The following is a 26,806-nucleotide window of genomic DNA, read 5'->3' as shown; positions in this document are numbered from 1 at the left end:
TGGCATTCTTTTTATGGAAATAAGGCATTCATTACCCAGAATTGCAGAAAGCAAATTGTTAAGTCAACCTTTTTATCCGTTATGGACTATGGTGATGTAATTTATATGCACTGTCCTGCCTCTACTCTTAAATCTCTTGATGCGGTCACTCTGTCCTAAGGTTCATAACTAGGGATGGCTTTAGAACACATTGTTGTATACTATACTATAGTATATATATGTATACTATACTAGAGAAAGCTGGGTGGCAGTAATTGGTAGTGACAAGAGAAAAGCACTGCTTTTTATTTATTTACATTTATTAGAAAACTTCTGGGGTATCTCAACGTGTCTTTTTAACTACAGATCATTGGCAAACTGCACTAGGTCCCAAGAATATTTGGTCCTCGAAAATCATCATATTAGTACTAAGATTGGGAAACTGGCTTTTAAATACTTTGCTCCACACAAGTGGAACAATCTGCAGAAGCTTGTAAAATTAGACAAACTAATCCTTTTTAATTCAAATCTCTTTTGACTGACATTGACATTTATTGTTTTTTATAAGTACTGTAATCATGGCGTCCTTGTAAAAGAGAGCTTGGGCTCAATGGTCCTCCCTGTTTACACAAAGGTCACATATATTTGTGAATCATCATTATAGCCAAGAGTCCTAATTTTTGGCACTGTGCTAAAACTAGACTATAAGTTATAAAGTTACTCATGATGTTTATTTTATCATTCTTTCAAAAACAAACAGAACAAAAACAGAAAAACAGTGTTCATGTTGAACTCTTTTCCTACCAAGTGTCTTGGATACTTTAAGTGGCAGGAATTTCTCCCTCCTCATTGGTTAAAGCCGCCGTGACGCAATATCTCCGCCAGCTGGAGTGTTGCTGAAGCGGCGGTGTGGAGACTGCTGTGTCTGTCCGGACATCAACGTCGGACCGGTTTCATATTACCCTTTATAATAGTTATACATCACCGGAATAACCCGTCCATTTTCACCCTAGATATTAGATAATATAACTGAACAATTAGCTTTTTTAATGCATCTTTGAAGTCCAAGCTGCGTCGAGCACTCGCATATTTTCTTTAAATAGTTTGGTTGTATAATTTTGGACCTTGCCACGTATTTATGAGATACCTACACAACAAAGTCACCTAGAAGAAGAGGATGGATATCGCATGGCGGCCGGTTTCAAGTAGGTGTGATTAAAGCGGATGCGCAAAAGCATGAGCGCTTGATTTTATGTGCTTTGGAGTCAGTTATTCACTCCTATGTTGATTCTATTGATTGAAATCGTTTGACTCACTTTGTCTGGGTTTAAGTCTGCCTATGTGTTTAGTGTGTGTGAGAGCAAGTGTGTGTGTGTGTGTGTGTGTGTGTATGAGGGAGATATAGATGCTCCTATCATAGATGCTTCTTTGACATGTGTGCACACAAAAATCTCTTGATTTTTTGCAAGTTGTCCTACTTCAGCCTGTTTGAATATTTAACTTTCGTTATGCAAACCAAAACACACACACACACACACAAGAATCTGACTAGACAGTACAGCTATCATTGATGACAGTCTTCTTCTCCGTCTGCTCATATTTCTTTTACTTTTTAGATTTAGGTCAAACATCACATCTGATCTGATCATGTTTAACAAGTACTGAGTTCTTACTGAAACTTTTCCTCACAAGAATATAGATCAATATGAGCTGTAAAGATGTCGTCTCATTACAGAGAGACCTCACTGATAACGAGCAGCAGCATCATGATCTGAGTCTGTTTCCAAGCAGATCATCGGTGGGCCTCAGACTCTCCCAGACAGAACCACGAGTCCCATCCCTCATGTGAGATGGCTGACTTGATGTGACAGACATTTCCCGGTGAAATAGTTCAGCTAATCACAACCATCTCAGTGTGCTCCAGTGCTCAGAGGACAGAGCTATTTGGCATAGATTTTTGTGCCGCAAGTTCAGGGCCTTCCTTCGGAGACAACACGCGAGAGTCGTATCCGCTTTGCAGGGAAACCGTTAGTCCTCTGCAGACAGTTAGTCAGTCACACTGGCCTACTTTCTTGTGGTATTGAACGGTTGAAATTAAGCGGACAGGATGAATCAAAATTCAACGCAAAGTGCCCCCTCGAGGATCATATCCCTCATATTACATTACTACATACTAGAGACATTAGCCTTAATAATCAAATGATAACTGATAAATGATTCAATGACAAGCTGGGAAGTGTCCTTGAGCAAGACACTGAGCACCAAATTCAGGGCCTGTGATTAAAAGCCTGCTGACTCTGCCTCTTGTGAGAAAGAGTCATGCAATTAACTTGACTTACTTGACTTAAGCTCTTTGCTCCTCTAGGGAGCATAGGCCATTGACAAATTGTTGACGCTTCTTTTGAGATCTCCCCAGTTGAGCCCACTCCTAGACATTTCTGCCTAGACACCTCGTCTCCAGCTGTTCCTCTTTTCCTTGTTCCTCGGGGGTGTTCGTCAGGTGATGTTTGTCGCAGGTTTTCCGAGGGTGTGTCCAATCCAATTCCACTTTCTCCTTCGAATTTCTAAGTCAGTGGGATCCTGGCTGGTTCTTTTCCACAGGTGCACATTGCTTACTTCTCTCCACCTGTCTCTCCACCAAATGCTTAGTATTCTCCTGAGGCAGGTGTTAATGAATGTTTGCAGCCTATTTGTTGTGTGTTTTGTTGTTTTCCGTGTCTCTGATCCATTCAGCATCACCTGCTACACATTGGAGATAAAGATGCATATTTTGGTATTGACTGATATGTGTTTTGAGCTCCAGATCTTCCTGAGCATGTTAAACACCACCTTTATGCAATTAAGCTTTTTTTCAGAAATAGCAGACCCCAAAATGCTTGATGGCTAATCACATTTAAATAAGAAATAATGTCATGTAATTGCATCATATCAGGAGGACTAGAAATAGACCAACTGTATGAAATGTATGCAATGTGTGGGTGTGCCAAAATTAAAACCTGGCTCAGGTGTTGCAGAAGGGGATTATACTCTATGTCTGCATTTGGCAGCATTTTTAAAAAAATAAAAATTAAAAAAATTGTTGTTGAATCAGTACTATGAAGAAGGTTCACCACAGCTACCTTTCAAAAATTATGAGTTTTATGGATAAATGATATCCTGTCTTTAAGCAGCATCATAGTTCAGTATTCTTTATTCTACCAGCTTTAAAAGGCAAGACAAGGAGAGTGCTCTGGTCCTCTGTAATGGCACATTCAGCTGTTGAGAGACTTTGTGCACAATATACTTAAATATCTAAAAAAGAGGTGTTATTTGGCTGCAATATGAAATTCTAAATCATCTCCTGGTTCTGTTTTAGTATTAACATTGCACCATAAACATAGATTAACCCAGTTTATTAGGGATTCATGATCAGAAGCTACTGTATTGCCTTGGGGTATTACTGCCTATGAGCGTGTTATTGAAGTGTTTACTCTTTGTTCCCATGGCAGGGATGTTGTTTACTGTAGCAATGTAGTGATAAAGAGGATTACCTCTTCATGGTCATCTGCAACAGATGTTTATATTGTTTACACATCATACCCAGACAGTAGCACAACAACACTGTCATAAGACTGATGTGTGCAAAAAAGTGAAAGACATCTGAAATATTTAATTTTATGAACATGATTTTTCAATCTAGTTTATATACACAACATAGCATCAAGACTATGTAACAGTATTGAAGGAGATATCAGTGGATGCTGTATGTTTTTTTTATTGCTGGTAATTTAAATCAATTGTTTAATTTGCATGCACTTTTCTCTCTTCTTCTCTGTGGTTGAATGTCATAACATTAAACTACCCGCACTTGCTGATGTTTAAATATTTCATGTGCAGAGTTTGCAGATGCTTTGTAATTACTTTTGTAAAACTTAATATATTTCATGAAAGGATGACTATCATTATTATGCAACTTGTGTTTACCTTTTTTATTTCAAGCTGGAGGTCTGTAAAATCAGAAGAAATGCCTAAATGTGATAGAACACTTTCAATTAAGTAAACTGATGTGAAAATGTATTTACTCTTAGCAGTGCCAGCGGAGCATCTCTGCAGTGCAGCTGCCCTAGTTACAGAGCAGCTGAGTAACTGTGATAGCCTGTGGTTGGACCAGGCAAAGAGAGGAGGAGTTTGTTAATGGTTGACTGAATTATGGAGGGTAGGCTGCGCTGAGGGCCAGAAGCCGACAACACAGTAGGAGTTTGACTGGAGGACCAGTGGTGTGAAGTGAGGGAGCAGACAGTGCTAGCCTGCAGTCGTGCTTTATGTTTTTCTATTTTGGTTTCTATTACATGTAATTTTTTCTCTGAAGACTCCCCTTACCTCTCTGACTAATCGTGTTGCATATTCAAAAGGTCTGGCACCTTAATACACAGAAATTGAAGGCAGCTAACCACTAAAATCTGTAACTGGGTCCCTGAGGCAATGAGCCTGTCTCAGCTTCTACAGCTAGAACGGTCACTGTATAATTTGACACCCACACAGGCAATGTTTACACCTTAATCTGTGTATGTGATGAGACCACATTTAGAAAGACCAGTGTGGCCAAATAACTGAGAGAAATCAAGGAGAAGGCCCACAGGGAGATCAATATAAACACTTCATATGCATACACCAACAACATGATTTATATGTATTATATGTCACGTTAAAACATATCTGCATCATCCAAATGTACAAATGGTGCATAATGGCACCTCCACTCTACAGTACACAAGTCTAACCTTTTCTGCAATCCCCTGTCCCTTCCCTTATACAATTGAGTCTAATACTTCTCTCAACTTTATTATTTCATGAACTTGAGCTTTTTACTTCTCATTAATATATTGTCATGGAGCAAGTTCAATGCATTTTCCATCACTCTGGATGACCAAACTGTATTCAGGCTGAATATACAGCAGTAGTAATAACTTAATGTTCCATGTACCTAGAAAACTTGTGAACATGTTTCTTCATCACTGATACCACATTCAAAGCATCTTTATCGCTCTTAAAAGTGAATCTATTCTATTCTGTCCTTGCAGGATTTAACTTCAGGATCATGGTGTCGGTTGCCATCATCCAGCTTCCACTAGTATGATTGGAACCACCAGTCTTTCAGGGGACACCCTGATAGCGTGCCACTTCCCTGTGGTTCAGCTTCCCACTTGGCAACTTCCCGTCCAGGCCCTGTGCAGCTCAGCCAAGAGGCCCAGTCGTCTGTGCTCAGTGGGCCTGACTCGAGCTGTGTCCCTCCCAGAGCGAGACTCACTCAACCGGGAGCACACCTTCACCGGTGGCCGGAGGCCTTTCTCTAGCAGCTACAGTAGTCTCAATGAGGACCGAACAGAGGAGGAGGGGGCCAGTGACAGCAGCGGGAGGTACGACTCCATCTCGTCGCCAGAGGAGACGAGTTCCCATCTGAAGAAGGAAAGCTGTAGTGCTAGAGGTGGTCTGCGGTCACACAACTCATTCCTTCCCAATACAGAGCTAGATGAGGAGGAGGAAGATGAAGATAGTGATGGAGATAATCTACACAGATATCATGAGGACTCATCTTTTGTGTTGCATGGAAATTCCAACTGGCCACTAAACAATGATACCAGAAATGATACAATATCCCACAAGGACATGGACAGTGAATGGGGCAATGAGGGGACTATGTTGGCGACTGAGAGCGACCAAGAGTGGCTCTCTAACCAGCCTAACCAGCTGGACTCGCTGCAAACTGAATGCCAGTGCTTTCATGTGACCAGATCTGGCATCATGATGCTGGCTTGTGGAGAGCAGGACTCAGACAGAATGGGGGATAACATGTCCTGCTGCATCCACAGCCAACACAAATGTTCCCCAGAGTTGTTCTCCAACACTCAAGCAGAGTATGTCAGTGACTCTTCTTGCAACAGTTCTGATGGCATCTTGGTTAACTTCTGCACCATCTATAACAAAAGCAACAACCCTGCCACGCCTCATGACCTCAGCAGCCCGGCAGTTCACCCCTCTCAGTCATCTGAGGGATCTGTATTCCTCAACCTCCAACCTGTTCCCCAGACTCCGACTGCAGATGTTCAACAGGATGACACGACAGTTTATGCGCCCCCAAAAGAGGAGGTTGACCTGGCGCCCTCGTCTTCCCATTGGTCTCCTCAGGGTCTCGACTCTAACTGCAATCTTTATTCCCTGGAGCCACTACCCCCGGGGCTCTCTTCTCTGGAGGTATCAGACCTGGCCGCCTGTCTACAAAGTCAGGCAACATTGGCCATAGGGACCAACCAGAAGTACTACAAGCTTGTGACTTGTGACCTTTCCTCCCAGTCACCCAGCCCAGCTTGGTCCAGCCTCACCAGCTGCCCTGAGGGTCAGGGCAGAAGTAGCCCTTTCGCTCCCTCTGAGCACCTGCTTGTCAATCATAAGAAAGACGGACAACACAAAGAAGTCAAGAAGGTAATCTTGGAATGAAACAGCCCTCCTCCTTCTGCTGAATTAGATGATGGGTATACCTAGCATAGACCTTTAGATGTAAAATACAGAAATAATATGAGTCTCATATAGTGGTATTTGAAAAATAAGGCTCGCATTTATGAATAGAAGAAAAAGAAAACAATACAATTGCATAAAATACACTAACAAAGGCGTTGTATGCACTGTTTTATTAAGGATGAGGATCATCATTCTTACAAGTGTAGAACAGGAAGTTACTGCGTTTGACCTAGAATTAGTTCTAGCACATAACCCCCTGGTAAAACCAGTACAGTTTTACACTTTGTTTTTGTAAGGATTAAACAAACAAGATCATTTTGTGTAAATTAATGAGTTTTAGAGTTTGAAGGCAGATTTTTTTTTTTTTACCTTTGGACCAGTGGCATTGCCAGAAATATTGTCATATGTGGGCTTTGTACATAATCGAGTGGCACAAGTATGCGTTACTGAGCCTGAGATAAGCCTGGGAATTCAGTTATGTCCTAATGTTAAATCATCTTATTAGATGGCCTCACAGTGCAAAATGGCAAGGCTTGGGTCTGGGGATGCAATAATGTCATCATAACGCACAGTGAATTCTCTTTGGAATGAAAATAGTGAACAATTGTGGAGGTGACTTGTCATAAGTAAACTTGATTCCTGACAATCTTCTTCTATGAGCTTGATTTGATGAGACTTGTTGTTGCCCACTCGCCACTATTCATACAATTAATTAATTCATCACTTGAATGGGTGGCACACAAACCCAGACCTACCTGTACCTATTTGTCCCCTTTGGACAGAGCCAGACTAGCTTTTCCCCTTTGCTCTCAGTCTTTATGCTAAGCTAACTGTCTGCTTGCTTTAAATTCATATTTAGCATTCAAATATGAGAGTGAGATCAGTCTTCTCATCTCAGCAAGAAAGCCAATAAGCTATTTAAGTTACACAAGTTTCCCAAATTGTCAAACAGTTCCTTTAATGAAGCTGTTTGTGCAACTTGTAAACCCTTTTAAAACGGTGCCTTATTAAAGAGTGGTATCAACATGTTGTGGGAAAATGCATATGAGATTTGGTTTTGTAAACTTAAACAGTTTCATGTTTTTTTCACCACCATCAGGAGAAAGAGGATCAACAAAAGGAAATAAAGTTCTCCTCTGCACAGTGCAGCACCGGGTTTGACAGCTCACAGTTTCAGACCTATGATTACCAGGTTGCCACCACCTCCACTGAGAAAGCCCTCTGCAGGAAGAAACATACTGACAGCATCCAAAACCACTCCCACACGCCTGGTTTGCTGTGCCCTAGACATTGTAGCCCACATAGCTGTAAATGCCAAGGTACAAGTGCTGCATCCACACAGCCATCTGTGACTTTGGACCAGGAACATTGTGCCACTGATGCTACTGAGAAGGGTAAGGCAATGTCTAAGAGAGAAGTGTGATGTTTTCTTTGTTGCTTGGTTTTATGAGTGGGAGGGTAAAATAAGCAAAGATACAACACCAGAAAAATGAAAGAACAGGAAACAGGAACAGGAAAAATGTTTTCTTGTCCTCTTCTTTCTTCTCAGGAGCATGTGCAGTTGAAAATCCAGTGGTACGCTACAGTAAAGCCCAGAGGCCAACCTCTCTGCCCATCCAGCCCTTTGTTCTGATTCCCAGTGAAAAACCCCAGGCCCAGACCCAGCACTTGGGCTGTCTTCTGGAGCAGTACATAAATCAAAAGAGCAGCAAGTCTGGTAGCTCCCAACCAAGCTTCAAGTTCAAGGGCAAAAGAAGTCAGTGTTTTTCTAATCTTCAGCTATCACCAATGGGCAGCCAATGCCCCATCTTCCTTGAGGCTCCTTCGAGCTCTGATAGCTGCTCCACCTGCACGCCAAGCCCAGAGCGCTTCAGCCGCAGACACACATGGAGCCAGTCCAGCAGAGGCCATGGACGCCCAAGTCCATGTACATCAAAGAGCAGCCGAGATCCAACTCACACCAGCCCAAAGCCCAGACTGGTTCAGATGCAAGATAAAACAAGCCCATACTCATGCAACACTCAGACTAACTCTTTTATAGATCTGACCTCAGCCCCAAATCCGTCCAAACTTGTTAAAATTCCTACCTACCAGGACCTTATCAACCTCACCCCTGAGCAGAGCCATGCCAACACTGAGCCCAAAACTCAAAGTCCAAATCAGACCCACAGCTCCTACCATTTAGTATTCTCTCACACACCACCCACTTTACCCCTAACCACTGACGCCCATCACCCAAACCTGCAGGTGTCCCTGTCTCCTCCAAAAACTCCACAACCTCAAAAGAAGTCCCTTCAGTATCGCGCTGCACCTGCAGCTGACTCCGGCTTTTTTCACGGTAGTTTTACAGCTGCCCTCTCCTCAGTTGCTCCTCTCTCCTCTTTGAGTTCTTTGCTCTCCTTGGCTGCTTCTGGGCTGCATCCACAGCAAACCCAGGATTCTGCTGGGAAGCAGAGTCAGAGTCAACACAGCGAATCTCTGATCCTGAGTGACAGGCCGCCCACAGAGTTCTGCCTCTCGCCTGATACATCTTATGAGTCTATGTCTATCAGCCATCTTCAGAGGAGAGGTGAGACTCAATTAATGATATGATATCAGTGTGCATAAAACATGTGAAGCTGAATGGAGGAAAAAATGACCAACTAGTGATTTAGTTCCTCCTTGATTGTCTATCTGGTGATGAGCTGTTCTGGAGAGCAGCATTAAAAACTCACTGTGCTGCAGCAGTGCCTTCAATACCCTGAAGGGGCTTCCACTCAAACATGACCTATTTTTAACTCTCCCTGCACAGGATTGGCTGAGCCTTCTGCTCTGTAGCCTATGTGTGTGCGACTGCAAGCTCCAAGAGAGGACAAGAAAGAGAATGATGCAGTAGAAACAGTGCTAATGATTTATAATACAGCTAATCATTTTGCTCTAGTGCTACCATATGGGCCTCTTGGTGCGAATTTAATTATATAAATGTGAACCTTTTGAGGTGGACGATCAAAGACAGAGACATTTGCAGCAGCAGTGAACAGTCAGTGTGGTGCAGCACTGCAGGCAGCTTCAACATGCATAAAGAATTTACCGTGACATTTGCAGAGGCTAGCCAGAGATGGAGACAGAAAGGCAGGGAGAAAAGCAAGTCAGTGAGGATCACTGCTGAAATGGAAATGGAGGACTCTTTCATCTTCAGTTCTCTTTCACATTTGCATTCCTCTAATGTGATAATGAACCCTGAAAGCCGTCTCTCATATTTTTATGTGTTTGACCCAGTTAGTGAGGTGAAAATCTTACAGTTACTGTTGTTTATTAATGTGTTCTGAAAGTTAAAAAAATTGTGTTTCTAATATAAATAAACATGTTTCAAGATTTTTCTCAAAATGAGTGTCTGTACCTTTAAACAAAGCGGATAGCATGAAGGAGATAGCAGCACAACAATGAAGAAAAATGATATTTCTAGAAAAATCTTGATTTAAGTTGATTTATCCTGAAAACAGATTATAAGTTATCACACACACATTAGCAGATATATTCCACTTAGAAAATATGACTTTCAGCAATGAGTAATACATAGAAATGTAATAAGATCTGTATTTCTGCAATGTAACATATACTGTCATATAAATATTTCTGTTTTTTGCATCAGCCAAAAGAATGTATAAGGCATTAATTACAACTTCAGCTCCATCCATCTGCTCCTTTGCTTGTCCAATGTCTCTAGGTCTGCTGAGGTCTGTAAGCAGGGCAGTGGATTTGATTATGGCTCATTTTGGCAGCAGCAGAGACCCTGAAGAAAAGGTATGAATTGGCAGAGTCAGGCACCTTGAATTATGGATCACAAATGAAAAGTGCCATTAAAATTACTTACAGTCTGGGATTGGACTTGATTAACTTGTATCAGCAGGAAAGATACTGTATTATATTATGTTTCCTCATGCCACAGATGCGTCTGGGTAACAGCTCTCGGAGTCCCACAATTGCTGGTCTGGTCCTGGAACACTTATGTCCAACGATCCAAAATATTTTAGAAGACGGTCTCAGGGATCATAAACTGGATCTCATCGTCGGGCAGCGCCGCAACCACTCCTGGAATGTGGTGGAAGTCTCTACTAGGATCGGTACATGCAATTAAAGTATAATGTAGTGATCATGATTCAAAGGAGCTGTCATGAATATATTTCTGGATCTGTTTGCCAAGCAGTACTAGATGGTTGTTTGGCTTGACGTACTGGTGGAGCAGCATTGTGCACACTGTGATCTCTTTGATTAATTCTTTTTTTATGTCTTTGTCCATTTCTGCTACAGGTCCGTCGACCAGGGTCCTGCACAGCCTGGTCTCTAAAATCAGACAATGTCCCCAGCTCACCAGCCACTGCATGAGACTGAGAGCCTTCATCATGGGCCTGCTTAAGTATGTACGAAATTACTTCTGATGACGCTAATGATGCTAAAGAATGCTAATACTATTACTGTACTTACAAGCATCATCTGCTAATGACTTGCTTTCTTTCAGCTTGAGAGCTTTGGAATTCTGGCTCAGTCACCTTCAGAGTCAAAAAGGTTAGTGCACATTCAATTTTATTTTATTTTTTTCTAAATAGCTGTTACAATTTTCCTTGAATGTAAACAAATAATTGATTGTCTGTCTTTCACCGTCTCTGTAGATGTGGTGACGACATACTACCATTCTTGGGGGTTCCTGTCCATGTCACTGGGTCGGTGTCAGCCCTTGTTTCAGGAGCTGCTACTTCTGCTGCAACCTCTGTCTGTGTTGCCCTTTGACCTCAACTTGCTCCTGGAGCCCCGACTGTTACGTAACAGGCAGCTGTGTTCTGAGGAGCAGGGTGTTTCTCCACCTCCACCGTGCTCTGCCCTCTTAGTGACCAGCTGGCCACAACTGCAAGCTGACAGAAAGGCGGACAACAGCCACAGCAGTCAGTCTAAGATTTCACACCAGACATGTATGCATCACCAAGAGTCTCCCAGTTCCCAGAATTCAAGTTGCTACAAGCAGGGATGTGGAGAGATGCATGTGAACAGGAGTCCATTTTTAGCCCCTATTCCAGAGTGGTGGCCAAAAGAGGCTGACCTCATGGATGGTGTGGTTGAAGGGGAGGACTGTAGCCACAATTATGCAGATACTTGGTCTCAAATAAGTATGGACAGCAGGCCAGAAGAGAGCAAGGGAGAGAAAGACAATGGGATCCCAAATGTGTCACCTTGTGTCCAGGTTGAGAGTCCTTGTCAGGGTGGTCTGCGCTGGGCCAAACTGTTTGGAGGAGCTGATTCTTCCACCAGGACAGAGGAAGTTTCTCAGAGTCACAGTGGAACACAAACCAGAAGGTAAGAAACAATACAGACTTTGTGGTTTGATTTTCACACTCAAACTTTAATTTGTATACTTCCCGAATCTTGAGTGGATTTCTTTTTTTTGTGAGAATGGGATCTAGATTGGAGGACTTGACACCGTAACTCTCTACTCATAACCAGAACCTCTCTGTCATTGGTTTTATAGGCACAGGCGACCATCACAGTGGCTGCATTTGGACAGATCGCAGCTTGGACTTTTGGCTCAATCCATCAGGTCCATGAAGCTAAGAGGAGCTCAGACTGACAAAGACAAGGACTGTTGAAAACTAAACCCTCTGTGCGTGGAGGACCGAGTGGAAACTATTTACTGTGATAACTGCATGATAGTACATAGTCCTGCAAAACACAGTGCTCGATCTCACTGCTGCACTGATCAGGAAGCACTTATTTTACAAGATTAACAGCTTTTGCAGTGGCCCTTAATCATCAAGCTTTCATGAGTTTAAAGGTGGACTGCTGCACCAGCTATTCATAAATCCATTTCTAAATTTGTATGAGCAACATCTTAGTACAGACTTTAGAAATGTGTAAATGGTTGCTAGGAAACTGAAGCAGCACAAGCTGTAACATAACTGCCAAAAATGACAGTTTTAGGGGCCAATCTATATTTTTAACTTAAGTGCTATTTTTTGTAAATGTAGGTATCACTTTGTTTTACTTATATGCATAAATGGAGAAATATTTGTTTCAGACTATTCATGCAGTCTAGAATTAGTGGAAAATATGAGATTACACTAATCTAACTGAGGCTATTTAGCTACATTATTAGCATACAATAACATTTTTCAGTTTGAGGTATATTCTGCTATTTTTGTGAAATGTAATTTAAAATCTTTTCAGTTTATCATTATTAAACAGCATGTTGATCAAGTGTCAGGTCAGATGTGTTTGACTCTTCAGTCAAAACTGGTCAGATATTAGCAAACTAACGTTTTGTCAGTTGGTTCAGTAGCTACTCAGCAGTTAACTGTGGCAGTTACTGGGTTGTATATTTAACACTAGTAATAATAATCTCTACGTAGGAAACTACTTTGTGTGGAGCATACAAATCTCTACTTATTGAACGGTCCGTGTACATTTTAACTGATTTCAGCACTAGAATGACACGTACATTATAAATAGGCAAAGCTTGAACTTATGAACAACTGGTGCCAAGACCCTCTGATCTTAAAATGTCTCTCTGATGTTTTATCAGTGAACATTTGTGTTCATATAAGGTGTGAGATGAGCTTCATGAATGAGATCAGGCAGGTGGCTGAGGACCATTTTGATTTCATTTTGATTTAACCTGGAAAAGTCTCATTGAAATTAAAAATCTCTTTTACAAGAACATCCTGGCCAAGACAGGCAGCAGCACAATAAACAGGGTTGAAGACATCAAAAACATAATGATTTACAATGAAAATAAAGAATAAATTACAGAATCAGAAAATATTAAAAATATTCATCAGTATTTGTTGCAAGTCATCAACATCAGGGATCAAACAGGGGTAATATGAGTCAGTCAAAACATCTACAGCCAGATGTGCCTGCCTCTAAGTCATCTAGAATTACTTTAAATGCATCCAGTGAGACCAACTTCTGAAGATTCAGGTAATTTTGCCATTGATTCCAAGCGGAGGGAGCAACATACTTAAACGCCCTTTTTCCCACTTGCTTGATGAATGAGGGCCAGTGCACCTATTTGCAACTGCACACCCACCAGAATAACCTTGAGTAGGTGCTTCTGTTACCTGTAACTCTCCTCTATATTTCCTGTAGGCGAATATCAATCATATATGTGAATATTGACCTGCTGTAGACTATGGGACACATTATCCATTTCTTATATGTAGCTGTCAGTCTTTCCACAGCTGTACCTTTCATTTCACCCCCGCAAGCAATACATTCTTATTAGTGCCAAATATGCCACACACCAGCCTTTTGTGGTGGATTGTCAGTGATTTTATTTCCAGTAAACTTGCTTTTTTGAGCAAACTCACAGCATGGATTTACCATAGGTGCATGAGTTAACAAGAATACAGGTAGGTGCTACAGTTTTACTAGATCTCCTAACTTCCTATTAATGTTTTTATAGCTGTAGAATTAGGTTTTGGAAATTTTCTGGCACATGAATTGTGTGGTATTGTCTGATATATACAGTAGTACGTCTTCCGGTGAATTTTGTTCAGTTGCACAAATACAAGCCACCTTGTGGCTGTTTCAGGTATTTAACTGTGTGTCAGGTACATTTTGATAGACCACTAGTAAGATAAGAGGGATGGGAAGAATAGAAAATGTGTTCTCTGCATTTGTTAATGGAGAATTTCTAATGTTCTGAAATATGTGAAGTCTGTGAAATTATTCCACCCAGCGTTGTTTTATCCTCAGTCTCTGAATGCTTCCTCTAATGCCCAGTGACAATCAACCTCTGTCAATAAAGATTTAACATATTGATTACCTGCCTTACTTTAATGTACCAACCATGTACAAAGGTTTACTCATGTGCCAAATATTGTTGCAGTTCAGCACAAATTGTTTTCATGGAAATGTGAGGACTTCAGATTCGACTCATGTCACAACTTCATAATGCTGGTAATCATTTTATTGAGGTGTTTTATGACTTTGCCTGAAGGGTTCTCTTGATGCTGCTCTTTTCCAGTGCATCCTTGGAAAGTTGACCAAAGGTATGTCCATACATGAATTGGTATCCTGTGGGATGGTGTAGAGTTAGACATGCTTTAACATGAACCTTATCTGTGGCAATTTGTTCAGTTACTTCCATAATTTAGCTGATCACATGATGACACTGACACAGACCTGGTATATGTCCTGTGAATGATGGCACCACACCCCTGTTTGATGGATAGATTGCGGGGATGGGAGGTATTGTACTGTCCTTCCACTCTGGAATGTGTTTGAAGGTGGGCTCAGCCTGCTGCTGCTTCCCAAACTGGATCAGCGCCCGGTTGGTAGTGATGGGGTAACCTTTGCCAATTAGGAAACGAGATTTCGGCACGTGCCCTGTAAATCCTGTGAAAAGACATCACTTAGACATCACATTTTTTGCCATGTTTATCCATGAAAAAACAAGTTTAAAAGCTGAATTACTCAATATTTTATACTAACCCAAATAAATAAATTTGGATTATAAAGAGGTGACAAATCCACGGTGAATATCATCCAACTCTGATGCTCTACACAGCATTTTATCCTCTTTAAGCTTATTGTTTTGGTTATGTGACAGATTTTACTGTATTTCCACTACAAACCCCACGTGGTGAACAAGATTGCAGCACCAGTTTATAACTGTTTAAGTCTTCTGTGTTGTACCTGAGATGAAATACTTGTGTGGGTTATCATCGTCCATGAAATATGGTTTTCCAAGGGGGATGAAGGGCTTCAACGGTTTGTAGATCACTTTATTGGAGATCGCTGTCAAAGGGGGTTTTGGCCTCTGGATCAAAGATGATGAAAAGATGACATTTGAGAGCCATTAAAACATGCATGACTCTGATATATGATCTCTATGATCTCTGCTAAAATGATCATATGACACGCATGTTTAAAAGCCGTAATAGAAAGGTTATGAAAGCAACAAAGATTCTACATAACAATACATAATTAATGCGAAAAACCCCAGAATTAATGTAAACCTGCTTACGTAATAGTGATATCAGCAACTTAGTGCAGGTGAATGGAAATCTGAGATTGATTGATTATGCTGCTTAAACATCTAAAAGAGTCATTCATGTGAATCTCAGAGACATAATTGGTGAATCTGTGTTTTGTTGTACTGGGAAGCTGTTCAGTCCTGCTTCTTAGTCTTTCTTCTAAAGGTGGATTAGCCTACATTACAGTGAACTGACACTGAGCTCCACCATGGATAATTAAACAAGAGTGAACCTATTCAGAGGTACCGTGTCAACATGTGCGTATGTGTGTGTGTGTGGGCAACACAGTGACAGAGTGGTAGAGCTGAGCATATGTGTGTGTGTGTGTGTGTGTGTGTGTGTGTGTGTGTGTGTGTGTAAGAGAGGAGATACTTCAAACTGTTGGTTGGTGTAGTTGACAATAACTGGCAGTTCTGATGATTTCCGTTGGATCCTTTCATGCCTTTCCTGTTGAAACTCAGACAACGCTTTATGACATGTTTCAGAGTAGCTGCAGGCAAAGTAGTTCCGCCTTTTTGGGATGAAGCCTAAAACAGCAACAAACAACATCAAAGGGTCAGTTTCTCCAAATTTCTAGAGAGGAGGGTTTTAGTTTGATATGCCAGGGTTTTGAGATGCGATTGAAAAGATAACACAGCATTGTAAGATAACATTTAAAAAATTTAACAGCTACATATCTTTCCAGAAACAGCGTCCTATTTTCTTTGACACATTGTATTTCGAAAGAAAAAGGTTCACAACGAGGTCTGTATATTATCCAGAATAGCTGTGACATTGTGTTTAGAGGGATATGTTGTTAATCCACAGATGAAACTCTATTCATCTGAATTGTACTGGCGAGGCATCAGAAATCTTGACAATAGATATATCTAAAAACCAGGAACTGACCCTTTGAAAAAGCTGCTGTACATGAACACAAAAAGGGACTTTACCTTGTAAATCACCACTGGAAACATTGCAGCAAGTGGTTGTATTACTGCATATTTTACACCAATTAGGATTTATCAACCACTGTACATAGTGTATATGTTTAGTTAGTTTCACCCTGAGTCCTTCTATGCAGCTGTTACTTAATAATTTAACAGTTTGGACACTGATTATTTGGTCTTGTGTTGCTGTGAAAACTGACATCAAAGTTCTTATTGACAGATTTCAGTTATAACTGACACATATTGTGGTTTAGCGTTCAGTTATTTCACATTAGGTAATCAACAGCTTGGGAATTAAAATGTTACCAAACTTTGTAGATGTGAAAATAAAAATAATTTTCCATGCGGTGTTCAGTTACTTTGTTGACCCCCTGTGTTAGTGTGTGATACCTACCTGTGAATCCTGGTATCACCTTCCTCATGTTACTTTCAGGGTTGCTTCTCAGTGTCAGACCAGGGTCACACTCTGTGGAGGGGATGTGACCTGTGTGGAGGACCAGGCGGTTGGAGTGGTTCACCTCAGGATTGGTGAGCAGTTCGGCTGTGAGCTGGCCGTAGGACTTCCCCACATTGTACTTCAGCTGCGGGCAATAGCCTGCGTACCTGAAAACAAGAGAGACAGAGTCTGGTGTAAAAAACAAAGTCATCGTGGGTTTTGTGCCTCAGCAGGTTTGGAGCTTGAAACAATAAGAAATTATTTAAATATACAGTAGATATGAGTTGACTTGATTTAACAGACAATTTTAGAGAAAATAAAGAGGATTTGAGGAAGGAATTGTGATTTATGGAGTTTGTAGTGTTGTTTTATGGGGACAAATGGACCCTTGTGGGTAAACACCTCAGCATTATAGTACTACTGTAATCTATTGCAGTGAACTATTCTGTAGGTCTTTTAATTGTGTGTACAAAACAGAAACACTTTAGAACGCAGCCATTTATGGTGACACCTTGAAATAAAAAAAAGTAGCAACCATTGGTTAAACACAACTCTGAAACAACTTAAATTTTTAAAAAAAGGGAAAAAGGAAGGGCAATTAGCTACATTATTAAAATTTCAATTCACATACAGTACATTAGTTACATTATAATCCTGTGCAATCAACGTTACATATAGTATGTCTTTGTAAAATCTTAAATATTAAAATATCATAATTTCTCACTGATTCTCGTGTGAGGAGGCTCGGACTTACCCTGGTATGTAATGTGGGTCGGGTGTCAGCAGAACTTTGCTAAATTTAGGGGCGTATTTCTCCATATTTATCCCCCTGAAGGCTCCAGCAGCTCGCCGTCCTGCGGTGTTTGCTGGTTGCTACAGACAGTCAAACACAAACAAACTGATGCATCGAAGCTCAGAGTCATGAAAGTGACGAGAGCAAGAAAACTTTTACTGCAAGGAAAAAATGCTATTGTTTCCTATTGCTGTACTTAATAATACAGTGTGGGAATTAAGTCTGTGCTGTAGTCTAATAGCTAGATATATTGATTATTAGAACATAAGTAACTGTTCTATCACTCAGTCACACATTTATGTTTATAAATTCATTGTCGCAGGAATACAGTAGTATATCACCACTGGGATTTAAGGTTTTGTTGATTCAGTTGCTTCCTACTAATATTTAACAGTAACATAAGAGCGACGTTTCCTCCTCAGAAAGGTTCCCAGAGTGATCAGAGGGTCTTGCTGTTATGTGTTAGGGTCTGTTATGTGACAGACGCATGAGCCACCTTTACATTGCATTATAATTTGCATAAAAATATAATTAATAATATATATATGTGTTTTTTAAATTTTTTTTTCAAATTAGGTGTATAAAAAAATGAATGAAGGAAACAACCAATTCAAACGTGAATATTACCATGACAACCCATGGACGTGGTATCAAAAAGGGCTACGTTCCTTGACCGGTTCTCACTGTTAAAAAATGTTATTTTTAAGATTTTGTTTTGAATATTTTATGTATGTATTTTTTATTTGTGATTGTGATGTGATTACTGTTAAAAATGGAGAGGGTGACTTTTTAAATAGATAGATAGAAAAATAGATAGATAGAAAGATATTCTTGAGAAATGCTCAACGACGACCCCTAGCGACCCCTGCAGTTTGTGGCATAATATAAGGAGGGGGAATGTTAACACAGACTTATGTACATATGGGTGGGCTTGTAAATAGAAATGTTTATGAAATTAAAAAAAGTAAAAGTAAATAAATGAAGAGTCCCCCAACCACGACCCCCTGAAAAGTTTTAATGACTTATTCTTCATTGTTATTCAGTCAACAGTTATACTGTACGTTATCATATAAAATCATGTCAATGTATTTTTTTCCCCTACATGTGTCAAAAGCCTCTCCCATTGCCAGAAATACATTTCTGGTGGTGAGATATATTCACTACTTCAATTAATTTTTTTGTATTGAAAGTATTATTTTTTTAATAAAATGAATTGAAGATATTAAGTCTATAAATACTGGAATTAACCTACTTTTTAAAATTATTATTCTTTTTATTGTAGAATATAACTCCTATCAGATCAATCTCCACAATACACAGGACATGAGCTCTCTATCCTGAAATGTGGAAAAAGATCAACAGAAACAACAAATACTATTCGTAGTTTCTTACAAATAACAAGTGGTGTGCTGGAAACATAAGTTTTAAACCTCAAATATACATGGATTGAGTGGGATGAGGAGTGGAGTTTTTACTTTTTTCTGTTTTCACTTTAATTTTCAATTGGCTGGTTTGTGGGTATGTGTGTTTGTGAATGGATGTATAGCCATGTGTATGAGTGTATAGAAAAAAGACAAAAAACAAGAATATAAGTCAGTAAATAAATCATTAAAGTGGAGGAACTGTTAAATCACAGATAATAATCATTGCGACTGCAGCAGACTGCAAAATGATTTCTTTAGTTTTGTGGTTCCATGATTGTGAATAGACTCGTGTGTTTGATCTGATGACTGTCAGTATTCACCTGGAGAATGCAGATCATATCAGCCCACAGGAATGTCCATTCTACACATTCCTATAGTCTCAGATATGTCTTGGTTTGTTCAAGTGACGAAACAGAGTATAGAGTTTCAGCTTCTTCTTACAGTCCCTATTCACACACATACCATCATACTGTATATCCACTGTAGGATTTTTACCATATTATGTTACCCTTCTCATACACTCTCTCAGGAATAAATGAGTTATGGCATGTAGGTCACAGAAATTAGTTTCCATCTCAACTTGTGGGAAACATTTCAAGGGCAGTTCTAAGACTTGTTTTATCTTTAATATGTTGTTACTCCCTTTACAATACCTCTGTTTTACAAAAGAACTATCTACAGTTTGTTTGTTAGAGTGCCATCTGTAATTACACAGAATAACCCGGGTTAAATTTATGTGACCGTGTCGAGGCTTGTTCTTGCTATGTCTTGGATTTTTTTTTATAGGTGTGAGGACAAATCAAACATTTCAAATAACACAGCAGATGAGTCACTCTTTTTCCAGTACTGGTGACAAGAAGGAGCGGGTATCGACATGCAGCTCTGTGCTGTGACAGGACAGATGACAGGGAGAGGCGTGGTGAAGGAATAGAGGCGGATCAAGGGGGATGTTTTGAATTCTCCAGCAATCACCAGCTCACCTCAGCTAATGACTATGTGGGCTGTCTTAACCGTTGTTCATTTTCCCGTTGCAGTTGCCATTCAGCCGCAGACGTGTGACAGACAGAGGGGGAAACCTTTGGAGATGAATCTCTACAGGAGCTTCGGGAACCTTATGGAGGCTTGGGTAACTGAGGGAAACCTGTGTTCTGACCCAGAATGGCTTGGAAATCATGATGAAGACTCTGCTGCATCTTCAACTGACATGGGGACAAATCTGCGCTCTGAATCGGTGGACTCTGGAGTGGAGACACCCAGCTCTGACACATCTTTTCCTGCTACATCCTGCTCCATCTCCACAGATAATGCAGAAATAGACACATTTACTCAGACTTCAACATCCCAGTCTCCTTTGCTCTCCTCTTCTGTGCCTCCCTTTTCTTCCTCTTCCTCCCCGCACATCTGTCCCAGCAGAGCCCAGGAAGGATCTACAGCCTTGCACCTAAAAGTGGAGCAAACCCTCCAGAGGGCTGACTGTGAACGACTAAAGGACAACCCAGAGCCTGTTACAGTTGATGAGGTGCTCAGGCGACGGCCTCGAACATCTTTTCTATCGAAACGGCAGACATCAAACTTGGCGAGAGGTCAGAGGTCACAGAGTTTAGGCCCAAGGAGGACAGTCAACCCATCAGTGCCAGTCAGGCAGATGTCAGAAATTCACAGACGGCCGCTGTCTTTGAGTTGTGGCAAGCAGGCAGCTCAGACAAGATCAGAGGTGAGATACTGTTTATGTTGCAAACCAAACTGTGTTCAAATTCAAAGAATTCAGCATTTTTTGTGGGGAAATGCTGAAGAAACACAAAGATTTCTACACAATGTCTGATCTCTGTCTGTGAAAATACAAAACGGATGTGCTTATTTGGAACCAGTTTCAGGGTTACATCAGCTTCACAGTAACATGTATAGTCTTGCTTGTAACTGGGAAAAGGGAAGCCTGAAAGAAAGTCGCACAAGGGAAACTACCATTAATGGGTTGCAACACTTACTCACAGAGTTGCTCTCACATTGAAAGTAGGACAGGCATGTCATTACTCACACAAAATCTCTTTTATGGCGACGACCTGTTATGGGTCCGTCTGCGGTGCAAGGGATCGTAAACCAGTCTGCCCAGGTGACTTTACGCTCACGTGCATGACAGGAATGGACGGAGACATGTGGGGGAAGCTGAGCAGTCTGCAGTGTTTTAGAGAAATATGACAGACATGTCATTAAGTAGATAGCGGAAAACAATTAGTCTCGATTTGAAATGTGATTTCAAACAACACCGGTGACCTGTTTCATATTTGTCATAACTAACTGTGTTTAGTGTGAAAGTCAGGTCATGCTGACCACAGAGGTGTTGAAAGAACTGGATTAATTGTTCAACTTGTATCTAATTATGTTCTCAATGTTGTTTTAGTCCTCGGGTATGTGAGAATACTGTACTGTAGCTTTTCTTGTGTAAGAGCCAGAGTTCTGAGGCTTTGAGGAATACATTTCTGAGAAGCATATAATGCCAAGTAGGCATTACCCAATTACAGTATATAATGTCATTATATCTATTATACATTCCTTATTCTGTTCAAAACTCATGTGATGTGTGCAAGCATGCACTGTCAGTCAGACTGATGTGGATATTCTGACTAAACAGCTTGAGGATTTCATTGTAACAACTTAATAATTTCAGAGAGTAATATGAGAAAAAATAATACAGCCTCTAGTCCATATCTTTTTTTTATTACAAATACCAATAATCAACATAAAATCAATTGACATTTGCTGGTTTCAGCTTCTCAAATTTGCTACTTTTCTTTGTTTTTCATTATTATTAATTGAACATCTTTGGAGTATTGATTGCTGATTTGAGGGCGGCACCTTGTCCTTTTTTGATGAAACTTAGCTTCCTTGCTGCTTCTGGGAGAATGTGATGGGTATTTTCCATTTCTCATTAAAAATTCGTCTGTCACTTGGGCACAACAATGCTTTGAGCTAAATGATAACATCAGCATGCGAACATGCTTGCAATGAAAATTCGAGCTGAATTCAGTCTAGACCAAAGTGGTGGACTGACCTACTGACCAAATTTGTCAACTACGGAGACCCATGTTGCACTGCTGTTAATAATATCACAGTAATTTTTGCATTTCTCAAACATTTGAGAGAAATGCAAAGCAGCAGTGAAGACAAACATGGACTTTCAAGTTGAGTAAACATATAACCATTGTATTTTTATTTGTACCCTTCATGGTAGCACTTTTCTTGCTTAATGATCCATCCAGGACCTTGGTGAGGAGGCGAGGACAGCATTGAGTCCTGGGCTCAACTACTTGGAGCAGGTATGCCAAATGTTGGAGGAAATTGCCAGGCAACAGATGCACAACCGTGCTTTACAGATGGAGATGGATGCCCTGCAGGAACATCAAGACACACAGGTGAGCCAAGACATTCAAGCATCACATCTTTGCAAGACAATTTAGAGGTTGACACAGATTCCACAATGTGCTGATTTTTATGACACGGCCCTGTCAAGCTGGTGATGACAAGTGTCGTCTTGCAGCCCCAGGGTTCATATGAATTAAGCTATAAAAACAATGTCATTCTCATCACTTGACTCTCTTTAAGGCTCCTGACACCTGTCAGGGTGTCTCTAAAGCCCTCGAAGAAAACATCTCCTCCTGTCAAAGTCTTGAGAATGAAGGTGACGAGCAAGTTTCCTGTGAACCCCATCAACAGAAAGATTATCCTTACAGAAATTTTCGTCAGAGATCAGCTTCATACACGTCTATTGAAACACTGCATTCAAGTGAGTCATCTTCCACCCGTCTTTCCATTCTCAGCTTATGTTTTTGTATATTTATTTTATTTTATATGGGCATGGATTGGCAGGATGTTCTTGTGTTTAGCTATATTATTGTGTGTGTGCTTGGTGCAGGGAAATTGAAAGCAGACTGCAAAGGGCAGCACCTGAGTACAGATGACCTGCTGAAAAAGACAGAGGAAGACGGTGAAAAGCAGGTAGAATACATTCAAATATAACACATATTGTACCAAATAAACACAATCAAAATACCAGCCAAGGAATATTCGTCATTTTGGTCCACAAATGTTTCAATGTTTCTTTCAGGAGTGTAAAAAGGGAGAGACGAATAAAACGAACAAGAACTGGAGGTTAAAAATTGGGTCTTTGAGAAGAGATGATTCTGGTTTGAAAGATACAAAGAGGTGAGATATTGTATTTATAAATGTAACCTCTAGGGGAGCAGTATTATTAATCTCATATGATGCATGATGCTCTGAGGAAACGTGTGTGTAGCTCCGACATGGCAGCCAGTCACACTGATGCAGTGGTCTAGAGTTACAGTAATTCTCAGTAGATGCAGGGGTTTTGGTGGGAGTTCATTTTTAGTCTGTGCATCCGTTCCCCTTGAACATTCTGTCCTTTTTTCATGAAACTCGGCCTCCATACTGCTTCCTGTTTTCTACAATGGCTTGCCTCAACTCTGTTTGATGATTTTATTATTTATACAGCCAACAGATGCAGTCATCTGAGAAAAACTCCACCCGGCGACGGTTGAGCAAGCTGTTCAGGAGACGAAGGAAAACTCTGCCTGCATGAATGGACCACACTGTATTTCTTGTGATGTTTGGACATTTTGGTTTCAGTTCTGAAGAGGAGAAAACTCTCTTTTAAATAGGCGAAGCACTCTCACTGCTTTCATGCTGACTTCCTATTCAGCCTGTGTGATGTATCAAATCTGCCATGTTTATTTATTGTCAGCTGTACATTTGCAATCTTTTATTTATACTGATAAAATATGTTACTTTCTAAAATACTCTGACAGGGAATGAAATAAACATATAGTTTCTCTGTAATTTGTAATTAATAGCAGTGCAAAGCTTGATTAGAAAACTTCAAACTGGTATCTGTATTTTTTCCTGGTCAAAGCTGCAAGTTTGTAAAGAATACTGGTATGAACTCTACAGTATTACAAGTCAAATAAAATAAAATGTCGAAATATAGCAAAAAAAATGCCCATTACAAGTTTCCAGAGCTGAGTGTGGAAAGTCTTCAAGTTGCTTGTTTTGTTTAACCAACAATACAAAATCCAAAAGATATTCAATTTATAATCATACAAAAGCAGTTACACATTTTAGAAACTGGAATGAATGTTGCTTGATAAATAACCTAAACTGTTGATTGTTTATAAAAATTTTCAGTTGATTGACCCTGCCTAAATGAAAGTAACCCTCGGTGTTTGAAGCATTAAAGGAACAGTGTGTAGGATTTAGTGGCATCTAGTGGTGAGGTTGCAGATTACAATCAACTGAATATCCCTCCCCCTTCCAAGGATGTAGGAGAACCTATGGTGGCCACGAAACTCATGAAAAATGTTAAAGGCCCTGTCTAGAGCAAGTTGGTTGGTTTGTCCATTCTGGGCTACTGTAGAAACATGGCGATGCAACATGGTGGCCTCTGTGGGGCTCATTCTAAGGTAATGAAAACACAATGATTCTTATTTTCAGTTGATTATACACTGATTAAAACATATAAATATTATATTCCACTTCGGCCATGTCTGTTCCACTAGATGCCACTAAATTCTACAAACTGCACCTTTGAAGCCATTGAATTTACATCTTAACTGGAATAGAAAAAAGTACATTAAGGTTTGGCCTCATGGTAATTGGTAGGTTTTAAGAGGTTTTAAAAACCCAAATCTTTAAAACCACCCTTAAATTGTGCTGAAAAACTATTAAACAATACCTCAATATATTTTAATTAATTATTTAATCCATTAACTTTCCCCTTACAATTGATATTTTAAGGTAAAATAATTAAGGAACTCAGGCTCATACTAGTCCAAACGGATTCTGCAGCCATAATCACTGTAAATTAACATATAACAAGTGCAGGCCACACAGAGGTACTTTTATCATTTATTTAATCTTTATTCACCTAGGTTGGGGGGATAGACCTCCCCTGGCATTCCCATGTAAAGAGATGTCAATGACAAACACGTCCAACCAAACGAGAGAGGGTGAATAGGATTCCAGTCCATACATAAAATACATTTATTTACTATTTATTGAACCACCAGCATCCATAAGTCCCACACAGCATCCGTCTGTGCTATTAAATATATAGAGATAACATCTGTGGAGGGATTTATTTACTGTATGTGTGAGAAAGGAGGGACTGGCAGAGAAAGGAGAGCTTATAGACGAGAAGAGTGGTGGGGGAGCAGCGTCGAGTCACGCCTGCAGTGTCCCCCCTTGTCTACATGATGCCACAGGAGGACAAGGGGTTGGCGATCTGGCAGGTGCAGGCTGACTGGCAGTATTGGCGCACAGTCTGGTAGCAGCTGCGATCTGCGTCCCCGCCCCACTGCACGGGCCCGTTGGGGTCCGAGGGCAAGCGGCTCAGGATGCTGGTGTTGATGGCCAGAGCAGCCAGGCCATAGTCAGTGAACAGCACTGTCTCGCGCCGGCACGTGGGGCAGGAGATGAACTTGTACTTGGGACAGGACTCGTAGAGGATCTGCAGGCACTCCTCACACACCGAGTGTAGGCAGGAGAGGATGCGCGGACGCTTGCCGGCGAAGTTGTAGGTGTGACCGCAGGTAGGGCAGTCCAGGGGCTCGCAGGGCATGACGGGCCCCGACGAGGAGGAGGAGGATGTGGAGGAGGAGGTGGAGGAGGAGCGCAGCACGTACTGGTTGACTATGACGTCTTCCATCTTATAGTGGAACTGGTGGTAGCAGATCTCGTTGGCACTGGTTTTGCGCTGCGCCAGGAAGCTCTGCTCCCTGCGCGTCATGGGGGCCGGGGAAGACACCATAGGTCGGGGAGAGCCCGTTATGTCCAGGTTCAGGTCGCTGCAGGCCTGGTTGACGATAATCTCACCCTCACCTCCACCGTCCCACGCCACTCTGGGGGGCGGGGCATAGCGCGGCTGGGTGACGGGCACAGGGCACTCTCTGGGGAACTTCTCCGACTGGATGATCTTGACGGTGTCCATGGGGATGGTGACGGGCTGACGCCTGAGGCAGGACATTCGCACGTTGTTGGAGGCGGAAGAGAGAGGGGTTGTGGCTCTAAACAGCGCTGGACGCCCCTGCCTGGTTCTGGACTTGGGGACAAGGTTGGGCTCTTTCTCTAAAGTCAGCCATTTGAGGGAACATGAGGACGGATGGTTGCCTCCATGTTTCCCTCAGAGATCCCCCCCTTGTTTGGCGTTACTGTCAACCTGAGTCCTTATGAGGGGATGACAGATAGAGCAGCTTAGCCAGAGCACCTTATTCTGTCACAGCTGATATGTACAGATGATTCAACAGTCCAGCTTAAAGTATTTGACCAGTGTTGACTACTAAAAGGTAGTTTTTTTGTTGTTTTAACTCACTTACGCTGATATTCCTGTGCTGTCTTTAATGGCTATTTTCATAAACTTATATTCACACAAAAGGACAGACAGAACTGTAGCACAAAGTTATGTTCTCACTCAGTGATAACACCAATAAATAATCTCATATGCACACAGATGCACACATATATACATACACTACAGGTTGGTGGATATCTGCATTCACAGAGTGGGGGGATTGAGTGCAGGTAGTTCAGAAAGGTCCAGGAGGTATTGTCTTAAACTATATCCTGTAGACTGCAAAGGGAAACTCTTGCCTTCTTAAACTAGCCTTTTATATGTGTTTCTCGCTTAAACGCCCGCTTGACTTCCTGTTTTCGGCTGCGTGTGAGTTACACCTCGA

General features: G+C 41.1%; 4 protein-coding genes across 5 annotated transcripts; 2 read left to right on the top strand and 2 right to left on the bottom strand.

The window, feature by feature from the left end:
- The first annotated feature begins 885 nt into the window (after positions 1 to 885).
- LOC122968946 (iporin) lies at positions 886 to 14,265 on the top strand. The gene is made up of 10 exons (XM_044334494.1): positions 886 to 1,184; positions 5,040 to 6,438; positions 7,574 to 7,868; positions 8,024 to 9,043; positions 10,181 to 10,257; positions 10,403 to 10,577; positions 10,765 to 10,870; positions 10,973 to 11,019; positions 11,124 to 11,802; positions 11,975 to 14,265. Exons 2-10 carry the CDS (start codon positions 5,092 to 5,094, stop codon positions 12,090 to 12,092), a joined length of 3,864 nt encoding a protein of 1,287 aa, XP_044190429.1. The 5' UTR covers positions 886 to 1,184; positions 5,040 to 5,091; the 3' UTR covers positions 12,093 to 14,265.
- A 130-nt stretch (positions 14,266 to 14,395) lies between these two features.
- On the bottom strand, positions 14,396 to 17,767 carry fam166b (family with sequence similarity 166 member B). The gene is made up of 6 exons (XM_044334495.1): positions 17,602 to 17,767; positions 16,806 to 17,014; positions 15,855 to 16,009; positions 15,142 to 15,265; positions 14,629 to 14,841; positions 14,396 to 14,520 (listed from the first exon to the last, which is right to left on the bottom strand). The coding sequence occupies exons 1-6, from the start codon at positions 17,664 to 17,666 to the stop codon at positions 14,426 to 14,428; spliced, it is 861 nt and encodes a 286-aa protein (XP_044190430.1). The 5' UTR covers positions 17,667 to 17,767; the 3' UTR covers positions 14,396 to 14,425.
- Positions 17,768 to 20,110: 2,343 nt separating this feature from the next.
- On the top strand, positions 20,111 to 24,072 carry si:dkey-106l3.7. Of its 2 annotated transcripts, XM_044333936.1 has the most exons (6): positions 20,111 to 20,778; positions 22,322 to 22,474; positions 22,665 to 22,845; positions 22,975 to 23,057; positions 23,167 to 23,264; positions 23,571 to 24,072. In XM_044333936.1, exons 1-6 carry the CDS (start codon positions 20,149 to 20,151, stop codon positions 23,656 to 23,658), a joined length of 1,233 nt encoding a protein of 410 aa, XP_044189871.1. In that variant the 5' UTR covers positions 20,111 to 20,148; the 3' UTR covers positions 23,659 to 24,072. The 2 variants fall into 2 exon arrangements, with proteins under 2 accessions (XP_044189871.1, XP_044189870.1); XM_044333935.1 differs by having other exon boundaries at positions 22,665 to 23,057.
- An 896-nt stretch (positions 24,073 to 24,968) lies between these two features.
- On the bottom strand, positions 24,969 to 26,308 carry rnf208 (ring finger protein 208). The gene has a single exon (XM_044334460.1). The coding sequence runs from the start codon at positions 26,095 to 26,097 to the stop codon at positions 25,321 to 25,323; it is 777 nt and encodes a 258-aa protein (XP_044190395.1). The 5' UTR covers positions 26,098 to 26,308; the 3' UTR covers positions 24,969 to 25,320.
- Positions 26,309 to 26,806: the final 498 nt, after the last annotated feature.

The sequence above is a fragment of the Thunnus albacares genome, chromosome 18, assembly GCF_914725855.1.
Source record: "Thunnus albacares chromosome 18, fThuAlb1.1, whole genome shotgun sequence".
Classification (NCBI taxonomy): Eukaryota; Metazoa; Chordata; class Actinopteri; order Scombriformes; family Scombridae; genus Thunnus; species Thunnus albacares.
Note: the sequence above shows the minus strand (reverse complement) of the source record. Positions and strands in the feature narration are given on the sequence as shown.

What these genes read in the sequence shown, in the direction of transcription:
- LOC122968946 (XM_044334494.1), top strand. Translation starts at nt 5,092, where the DNA reads ATGATTGGAACCACCAGTCTTTCAGGGGACACCCTGATAGCGTGCCAC. An exon ending in CAGCCATCTTCAGAGGAGAG is followed by an intron (nt 9,044 to 10,180) that starts GTGAGACTCAAT and finishes CAATGTCTCTAG; the next exon opens with GTCTGCTGAGGTCTGTAAGC. An exon ending in GGAAGTCTCTACTAGGATCG is followed by an intron (nt 10,578 to 10,764) that starts GTACATGCAATT and finishes TTTCTGCTACAG; the next exon opens with GTCCGTCGACCAGGGTCCTG.
- fam166b (XM_044334495.1), bottom strand. Translation starts at nt 17,666, where the DNA reads ATGGAGAAATACGCCCCTAAATTTAGCAAAGTTCTGCTGACACCCGAC. An exon ending in GGTGATACCAGGATTCACAG is followed by an intron (nt 16,010 to 16,805) that starts GTAGGTATCACA and finishes TTGCTGTTTTAG; the next exon opens with GCTTCATCCCAAAAAGGCGG. An exon ending in ACACCAACCAACAGTTTGAA is followed by an intron (nt 15,266 to 15,854) that starts GTATCTCCTCTC and finishes TCTTTGATCCAG; the next exon opens with AGGCCAAAACCCCCTTTGAC.
- si:dkey-106l3.7 (XM_044333935.1), top strand. Translation starts at nt 20,149, where the DNA reads ATGAATCTCTACAGGAGCTTCGGGAACCTTATGGAGGCTTGGGTAACT. An exon ending in AGGAACATCAAGACACACAG is followed by an intron (nt 22,475 to 22,664) that starts GTGAGCCAAGAC and finishes ACTCTCTTTAAG; the next exon opens with GCTCCTGACACCTGTCAGGG. An exon ending in GGTTTGAAAGATACAAAGAG is followed by an intron (nt 23,265 to 23,570) that starts GTGAGATATTGT and finishes TTATTTATACAG; the next exon opens with CCAACAGATGCAGTCATCTG.
- rnf208 (XM_044334460.1), bottom strand. Translation starts at nt 26,097, where the DNA reads ATGTCCTGCCTCAGGCGTCAGCCCGTCACCATCCCCATGGACACCGTC.